Source organism: Serinus canaria, chromosome 4A (genome assembly GCF_022539315.1).
Source record: "Serinus canaria isolate serCan28SL12 chromosome 4A, serCan2020, whole genome shotgun sequence".
Lineage (NCBI taxonomy): Eukaryota > Metazoa > Chordata > Aves > Passeriformes > Fringillidae > Serinus > Serinus canaria.
The window spans coordinates 17,477,273-17,505,184 of NC_066318.1; the positions used below are offsets into that span (position 1 = coordinate 17,477,273).

At 57.0% G+C, this 27,912-nt stretch overlaps 1 protein-coding gene across 7 annotated transcripts; it reads left to right on the forward strand.

Annotated features, from left to right (window-relative positions):
- Window positions 1-165: 165 nt before the first annotated feature.
- Window positions 166-27,912, forward strand: LOC103816504 (actin-binding protein WASF3-like). Of its 7 annotated transcripts, none has more exons than XR_007777607.1 (10): window positions 180-254; window positions 11,398-11,613; window positions 14,152-14,286; window positions 14,399-14,552; window positions 14,812-14,929; window positions 15,112-15,287; window positions 15,673-15,927; window positions 16,981-17,360; window positions 18,164-19,657; window positions 19,839-27,912. XR_007777607.1 is itself a non-coding variant. In XM_050974472.1 (10 exons), the coding sequence occupies exons 2-9, from the start codon at window positions 11,481-11,483 to the stop codon at window positions 18,319-18,321; spliced, it is 1,509 nt and encodes a 502-aa protein (XP_050830429.1). In that variant the 5' UTR covers window positions 180-254; window positions 11,398-11,480; the 3' UTR covers window positions 18,322-18,362; window positions 18,407-27,912. The 7 variants fall into 7 exon arrangements, 5 of the variants coding, with proteins under 5 accessions (XP_050830426.1, XP_050830429.1, XP_050830430.1 ...); XR_007777606.1 differs by having other exon boundaries at window positions 18,164-18,406; window positions 18,451-27,912; XM_050974472.1 differs by having other exon boundaries at window positions 18,164-18,362; window positions 18,407-27,912.

The window sequence follows — 27,912 nt, forward strand, 5'->3', positions numbered from 1 at the left end:
GGTGCCGGGGCTGGCTCGGGGGTGCCGGGTTGGCTCGGGGTGCCGGGGCTGGGGCGCGGGGCGGAGCGGGGCGGGGGCGGGCGGGGCACATGCGCCGTGCGCGCACTGCGGAGCGGAGCGGGCAGCGCGGGCAGCGCCGGCGGAGCGGGGCGCGGGGCGCGGGCAGCGGCGGCGGCGGCCGCAGCCCCGCACGGCCCCGCAAGGCCCCTCACGGCCCCGCCGAGACACAGTCCGACCCCCCCAGCCCGGCGGAGGTGAGCGCAGGGGATGAGGAGATGCGGGGAGGAGGCGGCGCAGGGAAAGCGGGGGATCCTTGTATGCCCGCAGGTGTGAGCGAGCAGGGGGGGACATCCCTTCGAGGGGCACTGGGGGCTTTGCGTGCGGCCTTTTGATGGGGGTCTCCCGCACCTTTTCACCATTTTGGGGGGGCGTCGTTGCGTGGAGGTGATCTCCCACCGCTCTGCATCCTGGCGCGGGGGGTGGGTGATCCTCTGCTGCTTTACATCTTTCCGGTGGGGAGTGGGGTTCTTGCGGGGGAAGGGGTTCTCCATCCCTTTCCATCCTTTCCGGGGGATCCTCCATCCCTTCGCATCCTTTCAGGGGGGTTCTTCCGTCCCTTCGCCTCCTTGCGGGGGGGGGGGGGAGGGCCGCTCTGCATCCCCGTTTTGCTGCATCCCCCCCAGCTGTGCATCCGTGCACGGGGGCGGGGGGCTGTCCTTCATCCCTTCCCATCCTTGCTTTGGGAAGGGGATGTCCAAGCTGCCTCTCATCCTCACGTGGGGGGTCTTTCCACTTTGCAGCTATTCATGGCCGGTGGAGGTTGGGGGATCCTCCAGGTTTTGCACATTTGCCTGGAGGGGAGGGGGTCAGGCTGCTCCGCACGTTTCCATGACGGGGGGAGGGATCCCGGCAGCGCTTGGCACATTTGCACCGCGGTGCTCCGGGCCTCTCTGCACCCTTGCGCTGGGGAGGGGGGGTGTGTGCTGTCACTTCGCATTCCTGCATGGAGAGGGAGGGGGACCCGGCTGCTCTGCACCTCGCGTGGGGGCGGGGTGGGGGCGGGGGGCTTCACCTGCCATCCTTGCCCTCCTAGGGAGGGAGGATCCTTTATCTTTACATCACTGTGGGGGATACACTGGGCCCACGGTTGCCTGTGCTCCCACAACCAGCACAGGGCAGGGCTCATCACCCCTGGCTAGGGAATTGGGGCCGCTCGGGGGGCTCTGCAGGCCGATGTGAGGGTGGGGATACAGAGAGGACAGCGCTGAGCAGGGCACCACCCGGTGTCACCTGTCATGCATGGCCCCCCTCCCCATCTTGGTGCCCTCCCAGGCATTTGGAGCCCCACTGGGTTCAGAGCCCCCCTGGTGACCCCCCAGCCCGGGGCACCCCCGTGGGCAGAGCTGCAGGTGAGCTCAGAGCCCCTCAAAGCTGCCGAGCCTGGGCCTCCACGCTCAGTGATTCAGCTACTTGCAGGGAGCTTGAATTTTCTCGCTTCAAACTCGAGTTCTTGCTGCCTCGTGGTGGTGTCAGCGCGATGGATTACCTGCGGGTTGAGATGCTTTTTAAGGGAGTTGGTGGCTGATCCCTGTGGCCGGCACAGCGGAGCCGGCGGCCGGACACGCTGCCGGAGGAGGGGAGGGGAGCGCAGCGCCGGGATGTGCGGGCAGCTCGGGAATGGCAGGATTAATAATTCATCTTCCAAACTTCAGCGTGCCAAGGCACACCCCTCACGCTGCAGCTCATTGCCTGGGTTTTGAAGAGATTGCTGGTATCATTTTCTTTTTTAAAAATGGTGTTTTGGTGGTATTTGTGTATGTCGGTAGCTGCCAGGGTGATAGGTCGCAGAGCTCGGTGAGGAGGGCAGGGCGATGGCAGCATCAGTCCAGCACAGCCTGCTCTGGCAGGCAGAGGGTTAATGTGCACCGGGCTGTGCTGTCGCAAACGCGGAGCAGGAGAAGGGCTCTTACCCAGAACGCTGTGATGCACTCAGACCCCAAATGTCCGCTCCTCTCCCCGGGAGCTGAAGCCCACGGAGAAAACTGGAGATGAAGCATATTTTGCTTTGAGCTGTCATCTCCCTTGGCCCAGTTCTGAACCAAAGATGCTCATCCTCCATTTTATGGCGGATGACAAATCAGCCGCCGATGCCAAGATCTTGACAAGTTACGAACAACAGCCCTCGAGCCAGAAGTGTTAAGAAATAAAAAAAGAAAAGCAAGAACGCTTTTTTTGCCTTTTTTTTTTCTTTTTTCTTTTTTTTTTTTTTTTTTCAGAGCTGCTCATCCAAAAAGACACCCTCTGAGCTGCACCCCGCGGGCAAGAGCCGCGGCATTTCGCACGTCTCTGAGCAGCGAGGCTGCAGCCAGCTCCAGGCTGGCATCTGCCCCCTCTCCCCCACATCCACCCGGAGGTTTGTCGAGTCCAGCACTGGTGGGAAACCCCAGATGGACGCTCTGGGGAGCGGCAGGCAGAGCCCAGCCCCGCAGGGAGCAGCCTGGGGCTGGCTGGGAGCGCTCTGCTCCGCGGCTGGAGATGCCAGCCCTGCCTGAGGCTGTTCCCAAAGGCAGCGGCTTTGCAGAGAGCCCCTCGCTGCTGGCCGAGGGTTTCCCCGGTTTATCAAAGCGCCTTCTATGCTGGCGAGAAAAAGGCTGGTTTGTTCAGCAGCCTCCTGCCCGCACAGCCCGGCGGCGAGCGAGGGAGATCCTTCTGGTAATGAGCTGGGCACAAAAGGGAAAAAAAGCTGTCATTGAAGATTTTCCTTTGGTGATAGAGTCATTAAAAACAACACATGATTCGTGGGCCAGCAGGGATCTTTTGCAGCCAAAGCAGAGCTGAGATCGGTGCTGTGTTCCCACAGCCCCAGCCCCTGACGCCTCCTCCGAAGATCAAGGCAGTGCCGCTGCTCCCGGGCATTCCCCGCACGGGAACCGGGCAGGAGCAGCCCTGCGATGATGGAGGAGGGTCGTGCCTAGTTTCATCCACAACTTTCCCCCTCCTTTTTCCCTTCAGCATTAGGGTATTGGGATGGATGTCTTTTTTTTCACATGGATTTTGTGTGGATACGGATACTCTGACCTGTATCCACAGCAGAGATAGAGCCAAGGGTGAATGGGAAGGACCTGGAGAAGTGGCCTCAGCTCCATGACCAGTGCCAGGGGACACTGAGGGCTCGCCATTTCTGAGAAATCAAACAACAGAACTCAAACTCCGTGTTAACTGAACCCCAAGGAAAACTGCGGCCTGAAAATCCACTTGCCAGAGATGGGGTTGTTCAGCCTGGAGAAGAGAAGGCTCTGGAGAGACCTCAGAGCCCCTTCCAGCAGCTAAAGAGGGCTTGTCAAAAGGAAGGAAAGGCTTTTTACACGTGGAAATTGTGATAGGTCAGCGGGGAATGGCTTTGAACCAAAAGAGGAAAGATTTAGATTAAAAGTTAGGAAGAAATTCTTGGCTGTGAGGGTGCTGAGGCCCTGGCAGAGGGTGCCCAGAGCAGCTGGGGCTGCCCCTGGATCCCTGGCAGTGCCCAAGACCAGGATGGACTTTGGTGCTTGGAGCAGCCTGGGATGGTGGGAGGTGTCCCTGCCATGGCAGGGGGTTGAATGAGATCATCTTAAAGGTCCCTTCCAACCCAAACCCTCCTGTGATTCTGTGATTTGCAACGTTTGCTCTCACCTACCCTAAAAGAAACATCACTGAGCTAAAACCCCTCTGGGAGCCTGTTTGTTCTAAACCAGACTCAGGGCAGGACGAGGTTCCTGTACTGATCCCGGGGTAAGAGGCAGCTGATTTTATGGCATCCTCCTGAGCAGGGCCGGTGCTGCAGAGCCCTCGGGAGCGGTGGGGGCTCAGAGACAGCTCCGGCAAGTGCTGCTCCTGCTGAAACGTTTTACAGTAGAAGGAGGGGAGAAAAATCCCCCAAACCGAACCACCAACGGTGGCATTTACTAATCAAGCTCCCGAGGAATATTTTTAGCTATGATTTAGCGTTGTGTTGCGCTTTGCTGTGAAGCGTTTGCTCGCTGGAGCCTCCTGGAGCTGCCGCGGCGGAGCTGGCACAGGAGGAGCCGCGGAGGGGCCGGGGGGCGGCGGGGACAGCGCTGCCTGTGGGACCGCGGGGGGACACGGCTCACGGCTATGGGACACGGCTCAGGGTTGTGGGACACGGCTCAGGGCTATGGGACACGGCTCAGGGCTGTGGGACACGGCTCAGGGCTGTGGGACATGGCTCACGGCTATGGGACACTGCTCACGGCTATGGGACACTGCTCAGGGCTGTGGGACACGGCTCAGGGCTATGGGACACGGCTCAGGGCTATGGGACACTGCTCAGGGCTATTGGACACGGCTCATGGCTGTGGGACATGGCTCAGGGCTATGGGACATGGCACAGGGCTGTGGGACACTGCTCAGGGCTATGGGACACTGCTCAGGGCTGTGGGACAAGGCTCATGGCTGTGGGACACTGCTCACAGCTATGGGACACGGCTCAGGGCTATGGGACACTGCTCAGGGCTGTGGGACACTGCTCAGGGCTGTGGGACACGGCTCAGGGCTGTGGGACACTGCTCAGGGCTATGGGACATCGCTCACGGCTGTGGGACACTGCTCACGGCTGTGGGACACGGCTCAGGGCTATGGGACACTGCTCACGGCTGTGGGACACTGCTCAGGGCTGTGGGACACTGCTCAGGGCTGTGGGACATGGCTCAGGGCTGTGGGACATGGCTCAGGGCTGTGGGACACTGCTCACGGCTATGGGACACTGCTCAGGGCTGTGGGACACTGCTCACGGCTGTGGGACATGGCTCAGGGCTGTGGGACACTGCTCACTGCTGTGGGACACTGCTCAGGGCTGTGGGACACGGCTTAGGGCTGTGGGACACGGCTCAGGGCTATGGGACACGGCTCAGGGCTGTGGGACACGGCTCAGGGCTGTGGGACACTGCTCAGGGCTATGGGACACTGCTCAGGGCTGTGGGACACTGCTCAGGGCTATGGGACACGGCTCAGGGCTATGGGACACTGCTCAGGGCTGTGGGACACTGCTCAGGGCTATGGGACACAGCTCAGGGCTGTGGGACACTGCTCAGGGCTATGGGACACTGCTCAGGGCTGTGGGACACAGCTCAGGGCTGTGGGACACTGCTCAGGGCTGTGGGACATGGCTCAGGGCTATGGGACACAGCTCAGGGCTGTGGGACACTGCTCAGGGCTGTGGGACACTGCTCAGGGCTATGGGACACGGCTCAGGGCTGTGGGACACTGCTCAGGGCTATGGGACACAGCTCAGGGCTGTGGGACACTGCTCAGGGCTGTGGGACACTGCTCAGGGCTATGGGACACTCCTCAGGGCTGTGGGACACGGCTCAGGGCTATGGGACACTGCTCAGGGCTGTGGGACACTGCTCAGGGCTATGGGACACAGCTCAGGGCTGTGGGACACGGCTCAGGGCTATGGGACATGGCACAGGGCTGTGGGACACTGCTCAGGGCTGTGGGACACTGCTCACAGCTCTGCCCGGCCAGGAGCGATGGAGCTGTGCCCCCGGGCCAGCTGGACACGGCTCTCTCCCCCCTTTGGCAGCAGGGCCTGGCTCTCCCCCAGTTCCACCCAATTCTGTTCCTGGCCGGCAGCAAAAATCCCTCTGTGCCGCCTGGGGCTGAGACCTCTCCACTCATTTCACAGCGAGCCTCAGCCCTGGTTTTTTGCCGGCTGATATCCTGGGGAGGGGGGACAAAACCACCATCCCACACCCTGGGGTTTTCAGTCAACGAGGCATTTTCCCACCTGATGCTTTGCTGAACCTGCAGTGGGGCTGGGATGTTTTCCAGATGTTATCCTTCACCTCAGCAGCACCAGCATCTGGCAGCTGAGATCCTTGGGGTCCATCAGGGCAGAAAAGCAGCTCCCATTTTCTAAGAGGGTCCAAAAAAAGGAATTTTGCATCCAGCCATTGCTCCTTATGTTCTTTGCAGCGGCTTTCCACGTGCATAACTGTGCCCTCATCCCCTCCTTGCCCTCAGAGCCACTCTCTCCCAGAGTGGGGTTTCTGTGGCCCCAAATCATTTTTAAGGCAGGCTCCTTTGGGATGCAGGGCTCTCAAGGAAGGGACAGGCAGTGGCATTGCCTCCCCCATGCCCACCAGCCCCCAGTGCCACTCTCTCTGAAGTCCTGCCCTCTGCTTTATTTGGAACGAGGGGAGAACTCAGGATCCAGCTGGTTTTAATATATTTAATGAACCTTTGACAACAGCTCTGGAGCAATGGTCACCTTCCCAGGGAGCAGTGACATTTGTCATGCTGCTGGTGCTCTCAGGCATTTGGGCTGCCAGCAAATGAAGAAGTGGTGGCAGATGCATTTTGTAAATTAGAGCAGCGAGTCCTTGTGGTGCAGCTCCATTTTGTGGGAGGTAAATCAGCAGATCTGGCCCAGCTCTCCCAGGCAGGTTTTTCCCTGCACCACAAAGAGCCACCTGCACAGCTTTTCCTGGATGAATTTCTCCTGAGACAACAAAACTCCTGCTCCTGTAGGCTCTGCTCTCCCCACTGCCCATGCTGGTAGGACAGCAGGAGTTTAGGGCCACCTGAACCAAAGGTTGTCCCCAGCCATGAGGTGGCTGCTGGTGGCCTGCAGGTTGGTCCTGTTGCTCTTTGAACCATCCCACGCTGGTTTCCACCACGCTGTGGCAGAGCTCCACAAATCAGCACCTCGGGAAGCTGCTGCTTTCACACCTTCCACCTATTTCTGGCTGCTCAGAAGCATCACACACCCCCAGATCCTTCCCAGCCCTCTTCTCTACCAGATCCATCCTGCCAAACTCCACAGGACGAGCTCCTTCAGGCACCTGCAAGCCCCACTGAGTGTCAACTCTGCCTCTTGTCCTTTCCCTGACTTCACATTCAGGGGGTTTGTTGCTCCTTTCACTATTGCAGAACTGCTTTGTGCCTCCCTCCTGCCCCCAGCCCTTCCTCACCTCTGCATTCCAAGGGTTCTGCACCAAAACAGGGTCCTGAGCAGCCACCATGAGGTGTGGCACTTCTCATTTGTTTAATATTCACTCACAAACGTTTCTGTTCAAGGTTCATAGGTTTTTCAACATATCTCTTGTTTTTTTTTCTCTACTCTGGCTCCTGGCATCTGACCAGAGATTTGCTGCCTTGCAAAAGCCTCCAGTTCCTGGTAGTGTCTGCTCCTCAGGGCTCAGAGGGACCCCAGGAAGCCCAAATTGGGAAAGAGCTTTGATTGCAAGGGCTGAGCAAACAGATTGCCCAAAGCTTGGCCTAGAACTGAGCTCAGAGCAGGGCTGACCCAGCTCCCAGCCTTGAGGTGTTTGCTTCACCACACAATTACCCACACCCTCCCCAAATCCACCCTCAGGGCTTTTCCTGGCTGTCTGAAGAGTGAAGGAGGTTTCCCTCATTCCTGCTGCTCACGCACCCCTGATCCCATCAGAAATATTGGAGGTGCCTCATTTGCAGCTGGTGACTGAAGCTTGGACATCCTTGCCCCCAGTGCTGCCCACCTTTTCCTCTGGAAAACAAACCCCAGAACTGTTCTGTGCTCCAGCACAGCTCAGTGAAGGAAGGTGGGAGCCAGGACACTTCTCCCTTCTCTCTCATGCCGCACCAAGCAGGGCTCCAGGGCTGCAGGTGCTGGGCACTGACCAACCCAGAAATCTGCCCCAGGGATTAACCAGCACCTGAGGGATCTGTGCTCAGCAGCCTGTCCCTCCTTGCAGGGCCACCAGAGCACACCTGGTCCTTCAGGCCACTTTGGAGCTGCCTGCAGGGCTGTAAATCACAGCCCAGGGGGACAGAGTAGTTCTGGGGGCAAGGAGGGGATGAGGGCACAGTTATTCATGTGGAAAGCTGCTGCAAAGAACATAAGGAGCAATGGCTGGATGCAAAATTCCTTTTTTTGGACCCTCTTAGAAAATGGGAGCTGCTTTTCTGCCCTGATGGACCCCAAGGATCTCAGCTGCCAGATGCTGGTGCTGCTGAGGTGAAGGATAACATCTGGAAGGAGCCAGCTGCAGGGGTCACCCCTGGGCCAGCAGCTGCAAGTCACACCCCAGCCTGCTCTGCAGGGACAGGGACAGCCCTTACTGCCCAGAGCTGTTCTGGGACTGCAGGGGCTGCCCCTCAGCAGCTCTGCATTTGGGGTGCTGCTGGCAGTTTGTTCCTTGGGGGAAATCAGCATCTCAGGGCACAATGAGCAGCTCATTTCTGTCCATGTCCTCCCCTGCCTGGTCAGCTCAGCTGGGTGTGATTCCCCACCAAGCTCCACCACTGGGTTTGGGAAGCAGGTGGGGAGCTGCTGGGTGTCTCCCTCACCTGTGGCATTTCCCAGTACAAGATTTAGGGCTTTTGGTTCTCTCCAGTCTCAGGGAAAAGCTGAGTGATGGGAGAATCCCCACAGTGCACCTGAAACCTGAACCAGCCCCTGGCTTGTTCCATTTCTCCTGCCTTCACCCTCCAAGAAATTCCTGCTGAGTTTGTGATTCCCATTTTCCTCCTCCTGCATCCTGACCCCACCTCCCACTGAGGGCTCCTGCCTTCCTTCCTCTCAGGCCACAGTGAAATCCCATGGGATTTAATCCATGTACATGGTCCTGGAGCCTGCACCCAGACCATCCCTGCCCTCGGGAGCCTCTTCCTGAAGGAATGAGGAAAAGATTTTGCCACCCAAAATCACCCTCTTGAAGTCCTGGAAATCATCTGTGATAGCAGGAGGAGCAGGAGCAGTGCTGGGCACAGCTCAGCATCCCCTGCTGAGGCTCTGGCCAGGTTCAGTGCTCAGGATTTGTGTGCAGCCTCTTGGTGGGTGAGCAAGATGTGCCAGAGAGGGCAGAAATGAGGTTGGCCTCTCTGAAGTCACGTGCAGCCCATCCCCACCAGAGAACTGGACTCAGGACAGGTTTAGGGTGGGAAGTTGGGCTTTCAAGGCAGAAGTCAGAGGTTTGGTACTGCTGGTGCAGCAGGGTGAGAGAACTCTTGTCAGGGGAGGGCTGTCCATTGGTTCTGATCCCTGTGCTCCATTAATTGGGGGGATTGGAAAGCAGCTTTTCCTGTGATTCCATCAAAATTTCCTTTACAGGCTCTGCTTGCATAAAAATGTGCCAAACTCCTCCTTGGTTCCTTATGCTGCAGGCTCTGAGTCTTGTTTGGCCTCTTTGGGGTGAGATTAAAGGGATTTTCCTCCTCCAGGGATGCCCTCTCATGGCACACTCTCAAATGCTGCCATCACACCCCTCACCCACTTTCTGCCTCTCTTCCAATCTGTCCCTGCTGGGAACTTTCAAACCACAAAATCCCTTTTTTCCCTTCATTCTGCTCCAGGGTCCCCGTGGGGGCTGCGGGCTCAGGTGGCCCCGGTTCCCCCCAGGAATTTGTCCCCTGAGCAGGGACAAAGAGCCCCGGGTGCCAGGGCTGTGTCCAGCGGCCGTGTCCCGTGGCCGTGGCCCAAGGGGATGCTGAGAATGGCTCTTTGTTCCCTGTTCCTAATTGCTGAGCTCGTTAAGGGCTCTGCCCTGTGCCCTCCCGTCCCGCAGCGCTGGGACGTGCCAGGGCTGTTGGGACATATAAAACCAGCTTGGGGTGAAGCTGCCTCAGCTCTTTACTCACCCTGGGGGGCTCGGGGTGCCCAGAAAGGGGAGGGGGTGCTACATGGCCAGGGCAGACATCCCTGCAAATGGTGGAACACAGGAACAAACAGCCGGCAGAAATTTGATTTTTGGGAGGTGGGGACATCACCACGGCCGTGAGCAGTGGCTCGGGGAGCACCGGAGGACTCGGGGTTCGCTCTGAGCCCCGCACAGCCCCGGGGGGTCAGGCCCGGCTCCTTCCCCTGGCACCCCGAGCGCCCCGGGCAGAGCCCAGCCCTGAGGAAAGGCTGGGGCTCCTTCATGGGGGGAGCTGGAATTTGCATTTGAAAGCAGCGGAGGAGCCGCTGCCGCTGCTGGCCGGGTGCTGTCAATGGGAAACTGTTCTGTCTGACGCGGCCGGGGCCAAAAAATGTGAACTCTGCACATGGCTGGCTCCGCTCGGGGCCACCGGCGGGAGCTGCTTCTCCTCGGCTGCCAACATTTGGGGAGAGATGGGGCGGCTGGGGATGTGGAACAGGGGGTGCTGCTCGCTGGGAATGCTGCCGGTGCCCTCTGGTTCTTGTCAGCCCAGCCACCGCCTTGCCTTTGCTTCGGGAGCTGGGCTGAGCCCGGGGGCACTCGTGGCACCCAAGACCCCCTTGAGTGAGCCTGAGGGGTGGCTGCCTGTCCATGTCCCTGTCCCAGGGCTTGTGTCCCTGTCCCCATCCCAGGGTCTGTGTCCCAGTCCCAGGAGACACCACCATGGATAATAAATGTTCCTTTTTTGCCTCTTTTCCCAGCCTGTTTCCCACCATCCACCCTTTACATCAGCGGGGTACCCTATCCCCAGCACCCCACAGCCCATGGTGCCCCTCCTTCATCCTTCCCTGCAGCTCCCATGGGTGCCCTCAGTGGGGGTGAGGCCTTTGGTCTCCCCACATCTCCTTAAACCTCATAGAAAATGAACCATCCCCACTTCAGGGGAGGACAGTGGAGCAGGGGACACCCAGAGATGCTGTGGGGACACATGGAAATGCTCTGGGGGCACACAGGAGCAATGGGGACACCTGGAAAGGCTGTGGGAACACCCAAAGATGCTGTGGAAGCTCACACAGGAGCTATGGGACACCCAGGGATGCTGTGGGGACACCCAAAGATGCCATGGGGGCTCACACAGGAGCCGTGGGGGCACTCAGGGATGCTGTGGGGCCATGCAGGGAGCTGGGATGAGCTGGCCACAGCAGCTTGTCTCAGTGTAGTGTGAGCACAAATAAAACCCTGGGGAGGCTGCAGTGAGCTGGAAATAATGGCATTACAAGTGCTCCCTCGCTTCTCTTTGGGCTGTGTGAGGCTGCTCGGGGCCAGCTGGAGGGCCCCAGCACAGGGGTTGAGCAGCTCTGGGAGGTGAGTGGGAAAGGATACGGTGGCACAAAGGTGGGGACAAAGTCCTCAGCTCCACGCTGGCACCCGTGTGCTCACAGTGTGCATCCATCCCTGCTTGGGAAAGTCCTGCTGAGTGTCCCAGGGGGGCAGGAGTGACCTCTGGAGCCAGCTGAGGCAGTGTGGGGGGACAGCTAAATAGTGAAAGCTGTGGATTTTGATTTTAATTTTGATTTTTGATTTTAATCCAAGTGATTAATGGGAAAGGACCTTCAATTTGTCCAGTCTCAGGGTTTCTAATTAAAGCAGGGGGATTTTCTTTCAGTTTCACCTGTATGTTATTTGAAAAATGCCTGAAAATTGGTGGGCCGGGTTCTGCAACAGAGCTGTTTAAAAAATTAAAAAACATACAAAGCTTTGTTCAACCTCACAGATGCTCATCTTTGTCCAACCTCATCTGCTCCCCCTCTGTCTCCTGCCTTGCTCTGCTGTCCCAGGAGAGGCTGAGGGCTCGCCATGCCGCTGGTGAAGAGGAACATCGAGCCCCGGCACCTGTGCCGGGGGGCCCTTCCCGACGGGGTGACCAGTGAGCTGGAGTGTGTCACCAACAGCACCCTGGCTGCCATCATCAAACAGCTGGGCAGCCTCAGTAAGTCAGGGCACAGCCACCTGGGCTGGGGAGCACCGGGGTGGCACTGGGGTGGCACTGGGATAACACTGGGATAGCGCTGGGATGGCACTGGGATAGCACTGGGATGGCACTGGATAGCAATGGAATGGCACTGGGATGGGACAGGCATGTCACTGGGATGGGACAGGGATGGCACTGGAATGGGAATGGGATGGCAGTGAGATGGCAATGGGAAAACACTGGGATGGCACTGGGATGGCACTGGGATAGCACTGGGATGGCACTGGGATGGCACTGGGATGGGACAGGGATGGGACAGCGATGGCACTGGGATAGCACTGGGATGGCACTGGGATGGCAATGGGATGGCACAGGGATGGCACTGGGATGGCACTGGATGGCACTGGAATGGCAATGGGATGGCACTGGGATGGGACAGGGATGGGACAGGGATGGCACTGGGATAGCACTGGATGGCACTGGGATGGCACAGGGATGGCAATGGGATGGCACTGGATGGCACTGGAATGGCAATGGGATGGCACAGGGATGGCAATGGGATGGCACTGGATGGCACTGGAATGGCACTGGGATGGCACAGGGATGGCAATGGGATGGCACTGGATGGCACTGGAATGGCAATGGGATAGCACAGGGATGCCACAGTCAGTCCCACCAGTTCCAAGCACAGACAAACAGGGGTTGTGTGAGAGCCATGTGGGCTGCAGCCACTCCTAACTCAGTGGGAATTATCCAGCTTGTTGAAAATAAGAGGATGTTCCTACTTTTTAATGTTTTATTTTATTATCTATATTTATTAATATACTTTTATAGAAAAATTATTTATATAATAAATTATTATTGTTATTATCATTATAAAAATTCATATGTATATATGTTTGGTTTTGGGTTTTTTTAAATTACTTATATATATACATATATAGGTTTGATTTTTGGGTTTTTTTTTTTTTTTGGTGTGGATTTTTTGTTTTGTTTTTCTTTTGTGGTTTTTTTTGGTTTTTTTGTTTTGTTTTCATTTTTGGTTTTTTTTGTTGTTGTTGTTTGGGTTTTGGTGGGGTTTTTTTGTTGGTTTTTTGTTGTTTTGGGGGTTTTTTGATTTTGTTTTTGTTTTGTTTTTGTTTTTTTTTTGTTTTTGTTTTGGTTTTTTTTGTTTTTTGGTTTGTTTTTTTTTTTTTTTTAGGTTTTTTGGCCAAGCTTGAAATGGGGACTTGGTGACATTTTTGAGACCCATTTCCCTCCCCCAGCTGGTCTGTGCAGTGGGGGAGGGAAAGCCTTCAGGAGCCCCTTGCTTCCCCACTTGGCCAGAAATAGGAAGGCCAGGTGAAGATTTAAAATACCCCAAACAATTCTTTTTACAGTTGGAGCTTTTTGAGGAAGAGAGGTCTCTGTCAAAGGTCTAAACCCTCAGCTGTTTCCTGCCCTGGGACTGATCTCAGCAGGAAAGGGGCACATGAGAGCACTGCACACACCAGGGTGGAGGTTTAACAGGGGAAACCCATTTCATGCTGAATATCCACTTAAAATAGAGAGTTAAGCTATTCAGCCCCCCTCTCCCCCCCTTTCACACACCTCCAGAAGCAGATTCTGCTCTAAAATACTCCCAGAAAAACAAGCCCAGGGTGTAGGGAGCAGCTGGAAGTGCAGTGGCTCACACGAGCAGCACCCCCGCCTGCTCAGGCTTCCAGTCCAGGGAAAAAGGGAATCAAATATGACCGAGCTGCTGAGTGCTCTGAGAGGTTCTGAAAGTGCCCTGCTCTGGGGAACTGCGTGAGAGGTGGGATGGGAGGAAACCCTGAGCATCTGGGGGTTGGGATGGGATGGGATGGGATGGGATGGGATGGGATGGGATGGGATGGGATGGGATGGGATGGGATGGGATGGGATGGGATGGGATGGGATGGGATGGGATGGGATGGGATGGGATGGGATGGGATGGGATGGGATGGGATGGGATGGGATGGGATGGGATGGGATGGGATGGGATGGGATGGGATGGGACTGGACAGGTGCTGTAGCCTACAGGTACCAGCAATGCTCCGCCAGACACCTCCCTCAGCTCCATGATATGAACAACCCTAATAAAAAGCTAAATAATCCAAAATAAATGACCCCAAATAAATAAGCTGCACTGAGAGATGCAGGAAAAGAAGTGATAAAGTGAAACAAATTGCAGATCCTCCCTGCTGTGGCACTGTCCCCACTGCCCTGCTCTTGGCTTTCTACCTGGGCTAAATTTCCCCAGGTCTTGTGGGATTTTGGGTGATTTTTTTTTGGTTGATCAGTCCTGATGGGTCCAAGGGCTCTTTGGGGCACCTTGAATGTTCTGTGCCCCAGTGGGTGCTGTTCTCTCTGGAAAGGGGTGCTCATTTGGGCTCCCTGCCTCCTAGCAGCACTTTGGGAGAGGCTGAGGCTCAGCTCCTAGAGATCCAGGCTGGGGGAGCACCCACAGAGCCGGGGGGGAGGTGGGAGCTCCAGGGGATGGGCTGAGCTGGGCGAGCCACCAGCTGTGGTGACAGGCGCGTTGTCCCCTGCCAGGCAGGCACGCAGAGGACATCTTTGGAGAGCTGTTCAACGAAGCCAACAGCTTCTACATGAGGATGAACTCTCTGCAGGAGAGGGTGGACCTGCTGGTCATCAAGGTGACGCAGCTGGACTCCACCGTGGAGGAAGGTGAGGGGCTGGGGCTGGTTTGGGCTGATTCTCTTGGGACAGGACGCCTGCCCCGCTGTGCTTGGCAGGCTGAGGCCACCCCCTCATGCCTTGTCCTTCCTGTGCCCCCCAGTTTCGCTGCAGGACATCAACATGAGGAAAGCCTTCAAGAGCTCCACGGTGCAGAACCAGCAGGTGGTGTCCCGCAACTCCATCCCCAACCCGGTGATGGAGATGTACCAGCGCTGCGACAAGCCCCCGCCCCTCAACATCCTCACACCCTACAGGTACAGCTCTCCCTGGGCTCCAAGGGGGTCCTGACCATGAGAAGGATCAGGTGTGCCCCCACTGGTGTGCTCTGCCGCCTTCCCCATGGCGTGGGATGCTCGGGATGTGTCCACAGCCTGCAGGTGGTGGCTGCTGTGTTGGATGGGTCTGTGGTGGGGCAACAGCTCATGGTCATGGTCATCCCAAAGCCCTCGGGAAGGGGAACAGGGGGTCTTCTCCTGTGGCTGGTAACCCTCCCTCTGCCCTTTGAACCACCAGGGATGACAAGAAGGACGGCCTCAAATTCTACACCGACCCCTCCTACTTCTTCAACTTATGGAAGGAGAAGATGCTGCAGGCAACAGAAGACAAGAGGAAGGAGAAGCGCAGGCAGAAGGTGGGTGGGAGCAGGAGGGGGCCAAGGGGGCAGGAGCTGGGGGTGCTCGGGGCCTGGGGACAGCCACCTCCTGGTGCATCCTTGGTCAGAAGGATGGGTGCATCTGGGTGCATCTCGCATGGCTGGTGATGCTGGTCAAGGAGCCAGGCTGGAGGTGGAGCCGTGGCTTTGTGTCCCCCCAGGAGCAGCGGCTGGTGGAGGACTCCACCCGGGAGGTGAAGAAAGTGAGGAAAGCCCGCAACCGGCGCCTGGAGTGGAACATGATGGCATATGATAAAGAGTTCCGGCCGGATAACAGGTTCTCACCATCCCCCTATCACATGGCATCATCGGAAGGATCACTGTCCCCAGATAATAGGCAGGTTCTACCTCCTACACCTTCAGCTCACAGCTCTCCTTTGCTTTGCTCTTCCTCTCCGTCATTGTGGGGGGCGTGTTGCCCACATCAGGGTCGGGGTGCTCAGCTGTTAGCCTGTGGATAGCCGGTGTCCCCAGGGTGTCATCCTGGAGCTCAGGAGGAGCCTTGGCACTGGGATAAAACCGGAGCACTTTCTGTTTCACAGCTAAGGGAAGAGAGTGGTTCAGCTCTGTTGTGTCCTCCTCCCCTCTGCTCTCACTCTGCTGTCTTGCACATCGATATTTTCACGGCCTGTTCTTGTTTTGTTGTCTGAACCCCTAAATGCTCCCAAAGCCACCCCCGAGCTCCCTCAGGAGTACAACAGTCGGCTTCTCCCGCGCTGCAGGTCCTACGCGTCGGACGCTGCCGACCACTCGTACCCGGCCAGCCCCAACCACCCTGCCCAGCTGCTGGCCCCCGCCGCCCACCTGGCCCCGGCGGAGCACAAGGAGGGGCTGGCAGCCCCCACGCCCCCGGAGCACGCGTTCCGGCCCGCGGGCAGCCGGCAGAACAGCCTGACCCGCCTGCAGCAGCCCCACGCACCACCGCCGCCCGAGGCCGTGCTCAACGGGCCCAGACCCCACCTAGTCAAGGATTACGGGTAAAGCTCCAGCCTGCTCCCTCTGCAGGGGAGTCCAAAGGAAGGGGGGTTGGTGGGGGTCTGACCCACCCCATTTCTGGGTTGATGGAGCAGGAGAGACCTCCCCTGAAGCTTTCATGGTCCAAAACCGCTGGTGAGAGGCCAAGTCAGTCAGGAGTGCTTTTGGGGTACTGTGTCCTCCCAGAAAAGGGTATGGGGTGGAGGGAGGGTTTTCCCCTGGGGTGTTGCCTGCTTTCCAGCACTGTATTACCCATAGCCCATGCCACCAGCTGAGCTCCACCACCCTTCTGACTCTGGGACTGAGCTTTCATTGGGGTTCGGAGCAAACCAAGCCAGTGTGGAGCCAGCTGGGTGCTGGGATGGGTGATGGATGCTGGGTGGGTAATGGGAAATCCTTCAGTCAGCAGTGCTCTGGCAGCCAGCAGGGCCAGGTGTGCCTAGAGGGTATCAGGCCCAGCATCACCAGCCAGGCAAGGCAGGAGATTGTCCTGCTCTGATCTGCGCTGGGGCGGCCTCGCCTTGAATACTGGGGGCAATTTTGGGAACCACAATATAAAAAAGACATTGAGATATTAGAATGTCCAAAGGAGGCCATGAAGATGGCAAAGGGCTTTGAGGAGAAGCCGTGTGAGGAGTGGTTAAGGGCATTTGATGTGTTCAGCTGAAGGAGAGTGAAGGGAGACATCATTGCAGTCCACAAATTCTTGAGGGGAAGCAGAGGGGCAGATGCTGATCTCTTGTTTGTGGTGACTAGTGACAGGACCCGAGGCAATGGCCTGAAGCTGTGTCAGAGGAGGTTTAGGTTGGATATCAGGAAAAGATTCTTCCCTCAGAGGGTCGTGGGGCACTGAGCAGGCTTCCCAGGGAATGGTCCCAGCACCAAACTTGCCAGAGCTCCAGGAGCGCTTGGACGAAGCTTCCGGGGATGCCCAGGGTGGGATGTTTGGGATGTTCCCGGAGTTGGACTGGATGATCCCTGCGGGTCCGTCCTAAGTCAGCCCATCCCTGTGCTCTGTGATTCCCGCGGCTCTGACCGCTGTGCCCCCGTTGCAGCCCGCAGGCCGTGCCCATGGCCGAGTACTTCGTGCCGCCGGCCCCGCCGCCGCCTCCGCCCGTCATCCCGTCGGCGCAGACCGCCTTCGACAGCCCCATCTCGGCTCCCCCCGCGCTGGCCCCCGGCTCGGCCGCAGCCCCATCCTACGCCCCGTCACCGCCCCCCGCGCCTCCCGGGCCCTACTCGGCCTCCCCGCCGCAGAGCGGCCCCATGGGACCCCCGGTGGCGCCGCCGCCGCCGCCGCCCGGGCCCCCGGCCGTGTCCGCCTCGCCCGCGCACTCCGCCTCGCCGCCCGCCCCCGCCGAACCCCGCAAGCCGCAGGTGCCGCTGATGCCCATGAGCGACGCCCGGAGCGACCTGCTGGCAGCCATCCGCAGGGGTGAGTGCGGGGACGCGGTCCCTGGCGGGACACGGAGCCCCCCGTGACAAAGTGCAGCTGGGTGGCACTGGCGACACCGGGGTCAAGATGAGCGCTTGGGGGGCGGGTGATGGGTGGGGATGGCGGGGCCTTGCTGGGGCGATAAAGGCAGGGTAGAGGTGGGGGACACACGGTTGGAGGTGGAATGAAGCCCCACGGATTGCTGGCAACTCCCAGGCATGTGGCTTCCTCCCAGGCTGTAGTGGATGATGTGCTTCAAGGTCTCACGCGTTTCCTTTTCCTGCAAATCTCCAGATCAAATGGTAAATTTAACCTTTCAGAAGGTTCATTATCTTCAGGCTGAGTGGAAGCACGGGAGGACCTTTATGATACGGCTTTGTAATCATAAATACTCATAAAATCCTAGAATGGTTTGGGTTGGAAGGGACCTCAAAGCTCACCCCATTCTATCCCCTGCCCTGGGCAGGGACACCTCCCACTGTCCCAGGCTGCTCCAAGCACCAATGTCCAGCCTGGCCTTGGAGATTTCTGGCAGTCCAGGGGCAGGCACAGCTCCTCTGGGAACCTTTGCCAGGACCTCACCATGGTCACAGGGAGTAATTTCTTCCTGACATCCAATCTAGGCCTACTCTCTCCCAGTTTACAACCATTCCCTCTTGTCCTACCCATCCTATCCTATCATCCCAGATACCTGTGCAACCACCAGGGCAGCAGCCCTCTTGTCTCAGCCAACACTTTACAAACTGGGGGGATGCTGCAGGCTGGGTGCACTCCCACCTGAAGCCTTCCCCCCTTCCCTGTAGGAATCCAACTCCGGAAGGTCCAGGAGCAGTGGGAACAAGAGGCCAAGAAAGAGCCCGTGGGCAATGACGTGGCCACCATCCTGTCGCGCCGCATCGCCGTGGAGTACAGCGAGTCCGACGACGACTCGGAGCTGGACGAGAACGAGTGGTCGGACTGAGGGCCCCGGCGGGGTGGGCTCGGGGTCCTGCTCCCCTCCAGGTGTGTATGGGCACCTTCCCCTAGGGGCTCCTGCTCCCCTCCAGGTGTGTATGGGCACCTTCCCCAAGGGGCTCCTGCTCCCCTCCAGGTGTGTATGGGCACCTTCCCCAAGGGGCTCCTGCTCCCCTCCAGGTGTGTATGGGCACCTTCCCCAGCGTCGCTGCCGGCGGGCGTGGGGCCCCGCTCGGTCAGGAGCTTTGCTTTTACACTATGTCCAAACCCCTTCGGGCAGCAGCAGCAGCAGCAGCAGCAGCACTGGTAGGATACACCTCGGAGGCAGTGAGAGCAGAAATTAGCAGCACCTTCACAGTTAATGACTTACAAAATTCTCCGAAGGCAGGTTAATAGGATTACTCCAGATTTACACCTGGAGCAAGAGCGGAGACTGGCCCTGAGTGTGCTTTGTGAGGGAAGGGAGCCCCAGAGGCAGCAGTGCTTTTCCAGCTATATGTTAATTGTGATAGTGAGAAACTCCTGGAGAAAAAGCCTTGTTTGCACGGCTGGTGCCACCACGGGAGCTCGGGGGTGGCCTTGTGGGCTTGGGGACACTGCTGCTGGTGGTTTTGGGGTCAGGCAGCTCCAAAGGCAGTGTGTGGGCAGGAGCCTCCTTCCCTACAGAGCAATGCACCACGTTTAGTAGCATTTACACCCTTTGTTGCTGCTCCCTGGGTAATCATGGAATGCTTTGGTTTGGAAGGTACCCTTGGAGCCCATCTAGTCCAACCAGAACTGGGACACCCTCCACTAGACCAGGTTGCCTGAGCAGCCCAAGGTGTTGGTGTCTTTAGCCTGTATTCACCCTCAGAGCTGGTTCAGGAGCAAATGAGGAAGGCAAGGCCTGGAGTGGCTGGCAGGGAGACCCAGCCCTGTCTGGGCTTGTCCTGCCTTTTCCAGCAAAGGAGTAGAGGTGTCCAGGGAGCTCCCTCAAGCCCAGCTCTCCTTTGCCCTAGCATGGCACCATTTCAGTGTGATTTGGGAAAAAGTGAACCAGACAATCTGCTGCTTTCAGGTAAACTCTCAACTTGCACTTTGCAGCCCCGCAAACTCTGCCTGTACAGTTGGGATCAGCTCTGAGCCAGGCACTGATTCCCCCTGCCTGATCCTGCTCCATCCCCTGTCCCACGTTTGGACACTGATGGAGGAGCTGGTGACAGCCCCTGTTTCAGCACTGAGAGTGTCTTTTCCCATCAAAACAGAGCCTGACCCATGGAAGACTTTTCACAGAGCTACAAAGGGAGGAGGCACAGAGGAAGGCAGAGCAAAGGGGTGGGAAATACTGGAAATATCACAGGCAGGTGTGAAAACCTGCAGAGAGCTGGGAGAGGTTCCCCAGCTGTGGAAAATGGGCCAGGACCAGCTGTGGATTGGCCAGTGTGATGTCCCCAGACCCCCTTTTGTTCCCCTATACCACAGATCCCTGAACAGGGAAAGCTGAGCTCTGTGCCCAGTTCCCTGCCTCTCCCAGTATCCCTGCAGGTGGTGGCTGCTTCAGCAGGATTTTGGCTGTGTAGAATCAGCCAGACCTACAAAAGAGGTGGGAGGATATGGCTGAGACCCAAATGCTGATGGTTAAATTCACAAAATCCTAGAATGATTTGGGATAAAAGGGACCTTAAAGACATCTCATCCCAACCCCCTGCCAAGGGCACCTTCCACTAGACCAGGTTGCTGATTTCCTGGGACATGCTGGTGTTGAGCAATGTCCCAAACATGTGCTCATTTGCCCTCAGTGACAAACCCCTCATGGCCAGATGTGGTGAATCCTCTGCCCAGCTGCTGGGAAATGCCCCCAGGAGCTCTCCCTTCTCTTGAGTGGCACAAAATGCTCTCTCGTCCCTTGGACGTGACACTTTGCACACCTCCACACCCAGGCTGGGAGCTGCTGAGTGGGCTTGAGCAGGGGTGCAGAAGGGATTTGGGATGTGGGAGAGGACAAGGCAAGAAGCAACAGGACACATGGAATAACTCATCTGCAAAACCCAAGGAGCAAGAGTGACCAGAGGGACAGGGAGACACTGTGCCCTGCAGGTGACCAGGAAATTCCTGGTGCACACTGAGAGCTCTTGCTTCTGGTGTTGACCCTCTGAGATGCAGGGAAATGGCTGCAGGAGCTTTTTACAGAGCCCCTGCAATGCCCAGGAGCTGCTTTCCTTGGGAAGGCAGCTGGGGTTTGGTGGAGCAGGTTCAGAAGGAGGCAGTGTAAAAATTCAGGGTGAGATTTAAGGTGGGGTTTCTGGTGGAGCATTATTAACGTGGATACAATCACAAAACTGTGTGAAAGCAAAGAGAAATTTGGTTTACTGAGGTAATTTAGGAAGAGTGATAACCCTTTGTGAGAGAGAGAAAACAGCAGGGGCTGGTGGAGCTGCTCCTGTCTGTTCCAGAGGTGGAGGGGCTGCAGGGTCACTGTGGGGAGCCAGCAGAGCTGAGGAGCCCCACTGGGCCTGGGAGGGGCTCAGGGACACAGGGGACTCATCCCTGGGCTCTGTGACTGTCCCAGCTCTGCAAAGCTGAGCCACTCCTGGGGTGTGGTATTTTCGGGGTCCCCAGGACAAAGGAGGAATTGAGAATCTGACTCTGTGTTCTTAGAAGGCTGATTTATTTTTTTATGTACTTATATTACATTAAAGAATGCTATACTAAAACTATACTGAAGAATAGAGACAGGATAATCACAGAAGGTTTAACAAGACACACTGAGAAACTCGTGACCTCTTCCAGAGTCCCAGCACAGCCAGGTGGTGATTGGTCATGAAGTAAAAACATTTCACATGTTGGATAAACAACCTCCAAAGCAGCAAAACACAGGAGCAGCAAATCAGATAATTCTTGTTTTCCTTTTCCTCTGAGGCTTCTCCGCTTCCCAGGAGAAGAAATCCTGGTGAAGGGATTTTTTCAGTGGCAGTGGCACTGGTGGGAGCTGGAGAGCAGCCCCTGGGAGATCCAGTCCCTTCTCTTGATGCCCCAGCTGCTCCAGGTGTGCCACATGGGGCAGGACCCCGCGGGTGGGTGGCAGCCAGGGCTGTCCCTGAGGCCTCCCACAGCCCTGTCACCTGTGCTGGGGCTGGCAGCTGCCAGGACTGGTGCCGTGGCATGGCAAAGGGCTCGACAATCACAGGAAGGTTGGAAGGGACCCTCAAGGGCATTGAGGTCACTCAGGCCACACCTGCAGAGCAGAGGCACAGCTGGCAGCCCCAGGGGGCAGGAAAGGCTCAGCCCCATTTCCTCACATCTTTATGTTGTTCCACCACATCCCCACTGGTGTCAAACACCCACCCCAGCAGCCCCACGTCCTCAGCCCTCCTGTTCTGCTGAAGGAAACCCCCTGAGAGCACAAACCCAGTTCCCATTCTCAGCTGCAAGGCCAGCCAGCAACTCCACGACCTCCCAGCACTGCCAGCTGGTTGGGAACATCCCCACCCTCCTCTTCAGGGACCAGACCTGCCATGGACACCCTTCAGCTCTCTTGGTAGCAGGGGTGGGATCCCCCATCCTCAGCCCAGAGAGGTGGAGCTGGTGGCGAAGTTTCCTCAGGGTGGGTTGGACACCCATTCCTGGCCTGGCCATGGCACACCCAGCTCTTCCCAACCCTCCAGCAGCACCCCAGGAGTCATTCAGCTGGGAAAGGACCTGCAGGACCTCCAGGCTGGAGCGTTAATGCCACAGAGCCAGTCCATCCCCAGCGCCTTCCCTTGAGGGACTCAGCCCCACCACCTCCATCTGAGGCAGAATCACCTGGAGTTTGCTCAGGTGACCTTTGCAGCCCAACAGAAGTGACACCAATTCCTTGGCTGCTCTGGCTGGTGCTGCTGGGAGTGTGCCATGCTAATTAACACTGTCTGTCTGTCTGTCCCACGTGCTGCACGCTCAGTGGTTTGCACATATGTGCCTATTTCTGTGCATCCTCCCCAAAGTAGGCCAGGCTGAGTTACACAACCTGAAATGCTCAAACCCTCATGTGGGCTGATATAAAAGTGAATATTTAAGTATTTTATCTAGCTTGGCAGACATTAAAAAATACAATCCAGGTCACAGATGATTGAATTTCTCCTCTCTCAAGAGTGCCAGAATTGGGCTGAGGAGGTTCTCCTGTACATTAAGGTATCGTGTTCCTGCTAAAATATTGCAGTGGCATTTCATTGCCAAAGGATAATCACAGAGTGCCAAACATTTAATGAGCCCAACTGATCTCCTGAGAGCTCCTCTTCCCATTTTATCTACTTCCCCCTACTTGCCAATTTATGGGCACAGATTAAAAATAATAAATATGGCTGTCAACAGCAGGGGGAAGGAAATACCCTGTGTCCATACAAATGGGCTGGGCTGGATCAGTGGAACAGGAAATGGGTAAATTTGGGTTCTGCTTGGAGATGTCAGTGGAAGGCTGTCCTCCCTGAGGTCCATCAGGAGCCTCTTGGACATCCCAGGTGCCTCTGAAAAGGGGATTTACAGGGAGCACAGCTGTGAAGCCACAGCAGGAGGGAAGGCTGCTCCTGCTCGGGATGCTGGGGGCTGGTGGAAGCCCTGCAGTGTTCCCTCCTGGAATTGTCTCCCTGGTTTGGAGGGACCACTGGAGCTGGCTGGTGGTGCTGGTGGCTCTCAAAGGATCAGTGTCCTGCAGGAAGAAAGGACTGGGCAGTTTCTGGTTTCTAATTTCCCACCCAGGGAGGAGACCCAGAGAGGAGCAATCACCCTCTGTCCCACCCAGCCTTTGCAGCTGCTTCATCTTGGGGAGGTTTTACTGCAGTGACAAACTTAAGGCTGAACTTGGCTTCTCCAGAGAGCTCTTTCCAGAGAAGAGCCCTCAAATTTCCTCCCAGCCCCTTTTCCACCTCTCTCTCCCTTCCCAGACACCCAACAGCCTGGACAGAAGCTTGGCAGACCCCCCTGAGCCTGAATTAACACCTCAGCTTTAATGACAAATGGGAGTTTTCCTTGGAGGGTGGCAGGTGGCGGCACTGGAGGTGGCATTTTGGAGGGGACATTCCAGAGGTCCCCAGCTGTGCCACTTCCTGATGGATGGAGCAGGGATGGCCATGGGAAGCACTCCCCTTGGGGGGATGCTAGAAGGGGAACACAGGCTGTTCCTTCACCAATATTCCTGCTTTTCCTGTAGCAGTAGTTATTTAGGGGTAAGGTTTTCTCAGCTGGAATGTCACTTTACAGATTTAAAAAATTAAAAAATATATAAAGAAATAAGGGCAAGGAGTCTGTCCTGAGGAGTTTACAGTCTACAGCAAAGACCATGTAACCTGCACTGCACTTTAGAAGCCTCAGTTGCTCACTCACCCATGACTTTCCCCTCAAGTGGGCAGCAGCCCCTTGAGGGCAGCTGTCCCTTCCTTCGGTGGCCCCTGAGCAGCACCAGCCATGTCCCTGCTGGTGACAGAGCCCCCCGGGACCCTCCTGCCCCAATCCCCACTCAGAAGTGCCTGAGCAAAGCCCAGGAGAGCCAAGCCAGCTGGGATTGTCCCTGTGCCCTGGGGGGCTGTCCTGGGATTGTCCCTGTGCCCTGGGGGGCTGTCCTGGGTTTGTCCTTGTGCCCTGGGGGCTCTGTCCCTGTGCCCTGGGAGCTGTCCTGGGATTGTCCCTGTGCCCTGGGGGTTCTGTCCCTGTGCTCTGGGGGCCTGTCCTGGGATTGTCCCTGTGCCCTGGGGGTTCTGTCCCTGTGCCCTGGGGGCTGTCCTGGAATTGTCCCTGTGCCCTGGGGGTTCTGTCCCTGCCCTGCACAGCTGTGCTCCCTGGGATCACCTCGGTGGGCTGGGAATGGTGCCTGGCAGCCCCCTGGCTGACCCTCAGGGCTGGCACCAGCCATGGCCCAGCCTCTGGGAACCCTCTGCAGACACTCACAACCCAAACCCAGACTGTGAAGTGGCTCCATCTTCTTGAGAATCAAAGGGGTTGGTTTTTTTGTGTTTGAATCTGATTTTTTTTTGGACAAACCCCAGGGATTTTAGGCTCACCCTCACAAGCTCCACCTTCTCCAGGTGAAAAATGTGCCTGTATTTTCCTGGTGGAGGGAATTAAAAAAAAAAAAAAAAAACAAACCAAACCCCAGAGTTAAGAACTTCAGGGAGGGAGGAGGTGTTTGCCCCAAAGCCTTCAGAGCTGTGCCCACAGGAGGGTGGGACAACAGGATGTCCCCAGGGGAGGACAGCATCCTAGTGGTGTCACCCAGGGTGCTGTCACCAGAGCCTGCAGCAAGGGCTGGGCTCCTGCTGAGGGAAAGCCTATGGAGAATGTCCCTGAGGGCAGAGCTGATGTGACAGAACCCAAAGTGGAATCTGAATCACTGACAGGAGCCTGAGGCCACCAGAGCACCACTGATGCTTCACCCTCCCTGGGCACCTGCCAGCAGGGATTGTCCCAGGGTCCTCCCGCCTCTCCCTCCTGCCAGGAGCAGGATCAAAGCTCTAGCTGGCTGTTGGGAGCCCCAGTGGGTGTGAAAGGAGCCTTTCCCTGCACATTGGCACTGCCAGGGGACAGGGCTGGCCCGGGGGGGCCCAGCTCAGCTAATTCCAGCTCCTGGTTCTGTGTCAGGCTGAGTGCAGAGAGGAGAGAATAAGGCAGAAAGGAACCAGCCCAGCATTTCAGGTTGGTTGTTTTAGGTTGGTCATGCTCACATCAGCCTGCACAGGGGAAACCTCAGCCAGGTCAGACCCTGGGCAAAGCCACAAAGGGCAGGGAGGGGATCAATCTGCTCTGCAGGTCAGTGTGGGACTGAGTCAGGTCTCAGGGAAAACCTTCTGGAAGTGAGGATGGAGAAACTCAGGTCACAGAGGCTCTGCCGTGGCTTTGAGTGCCAGAGAGAAGCTCTGACCTTGTGTGCAGCCAGGGAGAGGAGGGTGGGGGTGCCCACAGGGCTTTTCTGGCACGTCTGTGATTCTCCCTCATCCCTGGCTGGGTCCCAGCCCCAGAGCATCCCCCAGCAGCCAGGGCAGCTGCTTTTGCTCCCCCTTGGTTTTGGTGTTGAGCCTCAAGTAGAATGAAGGTGAAATGTGCTGCAGAGAGGGAAGGATGTGAGCTCCCAGCTGTTCCTGCTGGAAGTCAGTGGTTAAAAGGCAGCAGCTCCTCTGGACCACCCGTGATCCACAGACTGTAGTGAACAAACTTTTGAGGTGGACAATTTAACATTTACCCTTTGATTTGGGGTAGCTCAGCTGAGAAATCTAAAAATAAAATGAAAAAAAATATTTAAAAATAAGAAAAAAAAAACCCCCAAAACAAAACAACCAAAACAACCAACCTAACCCACCCACCAAACAAAAAAAAAAGCAAACAGCTCACATGTGATTTCCAGAAGGATAAACTGTTCCCTTTCCTTCCCCCAGACCTAGAGGGAAGGTCAGACACAGCAGCACTTCCCAGGCATTCAGCAGCAGAATGAAGCAGGTGCCACCAGAGCCACTCCCAAACATCCCAGGGCACTGCTGTTTAAGGAAAAGCAGTCACCACCTCCCCCCAGTGCAGCAAGGAGAGCCTTTCCTGCCCCTACAGGAGGTGCTTTTGCCTCTGGAGGCCCCTCCCCAGCTCAAGGGTTCCAAATCCCGTTGATTTTCACCTCTCACTGGGGCTGTGCAGTCCTGGTGCCCCAGCTGGGATTGCTGACTCCATGGAAAATCCCTTCTTGCCATGGAAAAACCACAAATCTCGTGTTAAAAAGGGAGAGGGCCTGGAGGCAGGGGCACTCCTGTGGTGCCCATGGAGAGCTGCTGATGATTTCCTCCTGGCAGCAGCAGCAGCTCAGGCAGAGCCCTGCCAGGGCCCCGAAATCAGTCATGAGCATCAACACCCCCTCCCAATTTAATTGTGCTCTGAGAGGTTTCAGCTCTCTCTGTAGCTCTGGCCAGTTTTCCACAGATGGTGCTGCTCTTTCTAGGGTTTGTTGTCTTGGAGAGCAGATCAGGTAGAGAAAGCAAATCCCAGAACCCCAGAACTGTTTGGATTTCCAGTCTGGTTTCCACCCCCCGCCATGGGCAGGGACGCCTTCCATGAGACCAAGTCCCACCCAACTGCTCAAATCCCCACAAATTTAGAAAACCCTTTCCTCCAAAATGCATTTTCAGGGCCTTTTGGGGCTGATGGCTCCTCAGCCTAACAGACTTCCTGAATTTTGGGGCTGCCTGACTCGTTGGGGGGATCTGGAGCAGGCTGTGAGTTTGGGGTGATGCTGAGCTGTGCTGGCACCTCCCTCCCTCTGCCTTCAGCTGTGCCCTGCCACACCGAGGGCTGGGATCCACCATCCTGCTGGGAACACCACGGGGCCAGGGCAGCTCCTCCTGACACAAGTGCCTTTCCTGGGGTCCCTCTGGAGCCTCCTGGGCTGGGAATGGGCAGAGCTCAGCTGGGCTGGGATCCTCTGGGATCCCCCTCCCACAGGAGTGTCTGGGGGAGCAGCTTCCACTCCAGCCTTGGCCAACCCCTGGGAACTGCTGCAGCAGCCTGGAGGCATGGGGACAGTCCCCAGAGCACGTGGGAGCTGTGGGGAGGGGACAAACCCTGCCACCACCAAACCCTGCCACCACCGTGCTGTGGGACATGCTCGTGCTGTGGGTTGCTGCTGTCATGGGGCAAGCGTTCAGGAGACCCTTCCTCTTCCTCCTCCTCCTCGTCCTGCTGCTGTCCAGCCTGGGCTGCTGGGCCACTGGCAGCTGCTGCAGCAGGACAGGAGCCATCTCCTTCCAGCTTCCATCCCCTCTGGGGCCAGCAGGAGCCCTGACACCTCTGGGGGAGGCCAGGTGCTGTAGGAGAGCTGTTTTGGAGGGAATTGAAGGCAGGTGAGGATCATCTCCTGCAGATCAAGGCGCCTCAGACCCCAAAGCCCCCTGCACCACCCAAGCTCTGAGACCTCCTGGAGCCCTGGATCCTCCCAAAGCAGAGCCTCCAGGAGCAGCCAGCCCCTGCTGGGCATTTCAGAAGCATTTTTCTCTCCTATTGGTCACACACAGAGCCCAGAGCCAGGGCTGGGGCTGCTCTCTGTGGAGGTTGGCCCCAGGGGACAGGGACACCTCGGCATCCCAACGCTCCTGCCAAAGGCTCCTTTTTTAATCACAGCAGGAGAATTACTCCATCTCCTTAGATCTGCCACCTGGTAGCAGGAGCTGGGGCAGGATTGGCACCTTCCCAAGGGAGGGTGACCCATCCCAGGCCACCAGAGGCTCCCATTGCTCCAAAGCTGAGTTGAGGGAGGAGGTGCTGGCTGTCTCTGGGGTCTGTAACCACGTGCCCTTAGTCAGTAGGTGAGTAGATGTTGCTGCCCGTGTCTCTCTCCCCTGCCCAGTTGCTACGTGTGAACAAGTGTATTTCTCCCCAGTGTTGTGGGTTCTGCCTGTGGTGACACAAGGATGGAAAGGTAGGGATGACCTCGAGCTTCCTTCTGGACAGGGTACAGAGGAAACCTGGATGGGTCCGAGGCACCGCTTGTAACTACATTTGTTCAAGAAATGTCATCTTAACCCCAAACTGTTGACACTTTATGCATGTGCTAATTAAATTTAAAAGAAAAAAAAAAAAGGAAAAAAATTAATAAAGATTTTAAGAGGTTACAGTA

Coding starts and splice junctions, on each gene's coding strand:
- LOC103816504 (XM_050974469.1), top strand. CDS start 11,481: ATGCCGCTGGTGAAGAGGAACATCGAGCCCCGGCACCTGTGCCGGGGG. Junction 14,553..14,811: donor AACATCCTCACACCCTACAG/GTACAGCTCTCC, acceptor TTGAACCACCAG/GGATGACAAGAAGGACGGCC. Junction 15,288..15,672: donor TCACTGTCCCCAGATAATAG/GCAGGTTCTACC, acceptor CCCGCGCTGCAG/GTCCTACGCGTCGGACGCTG.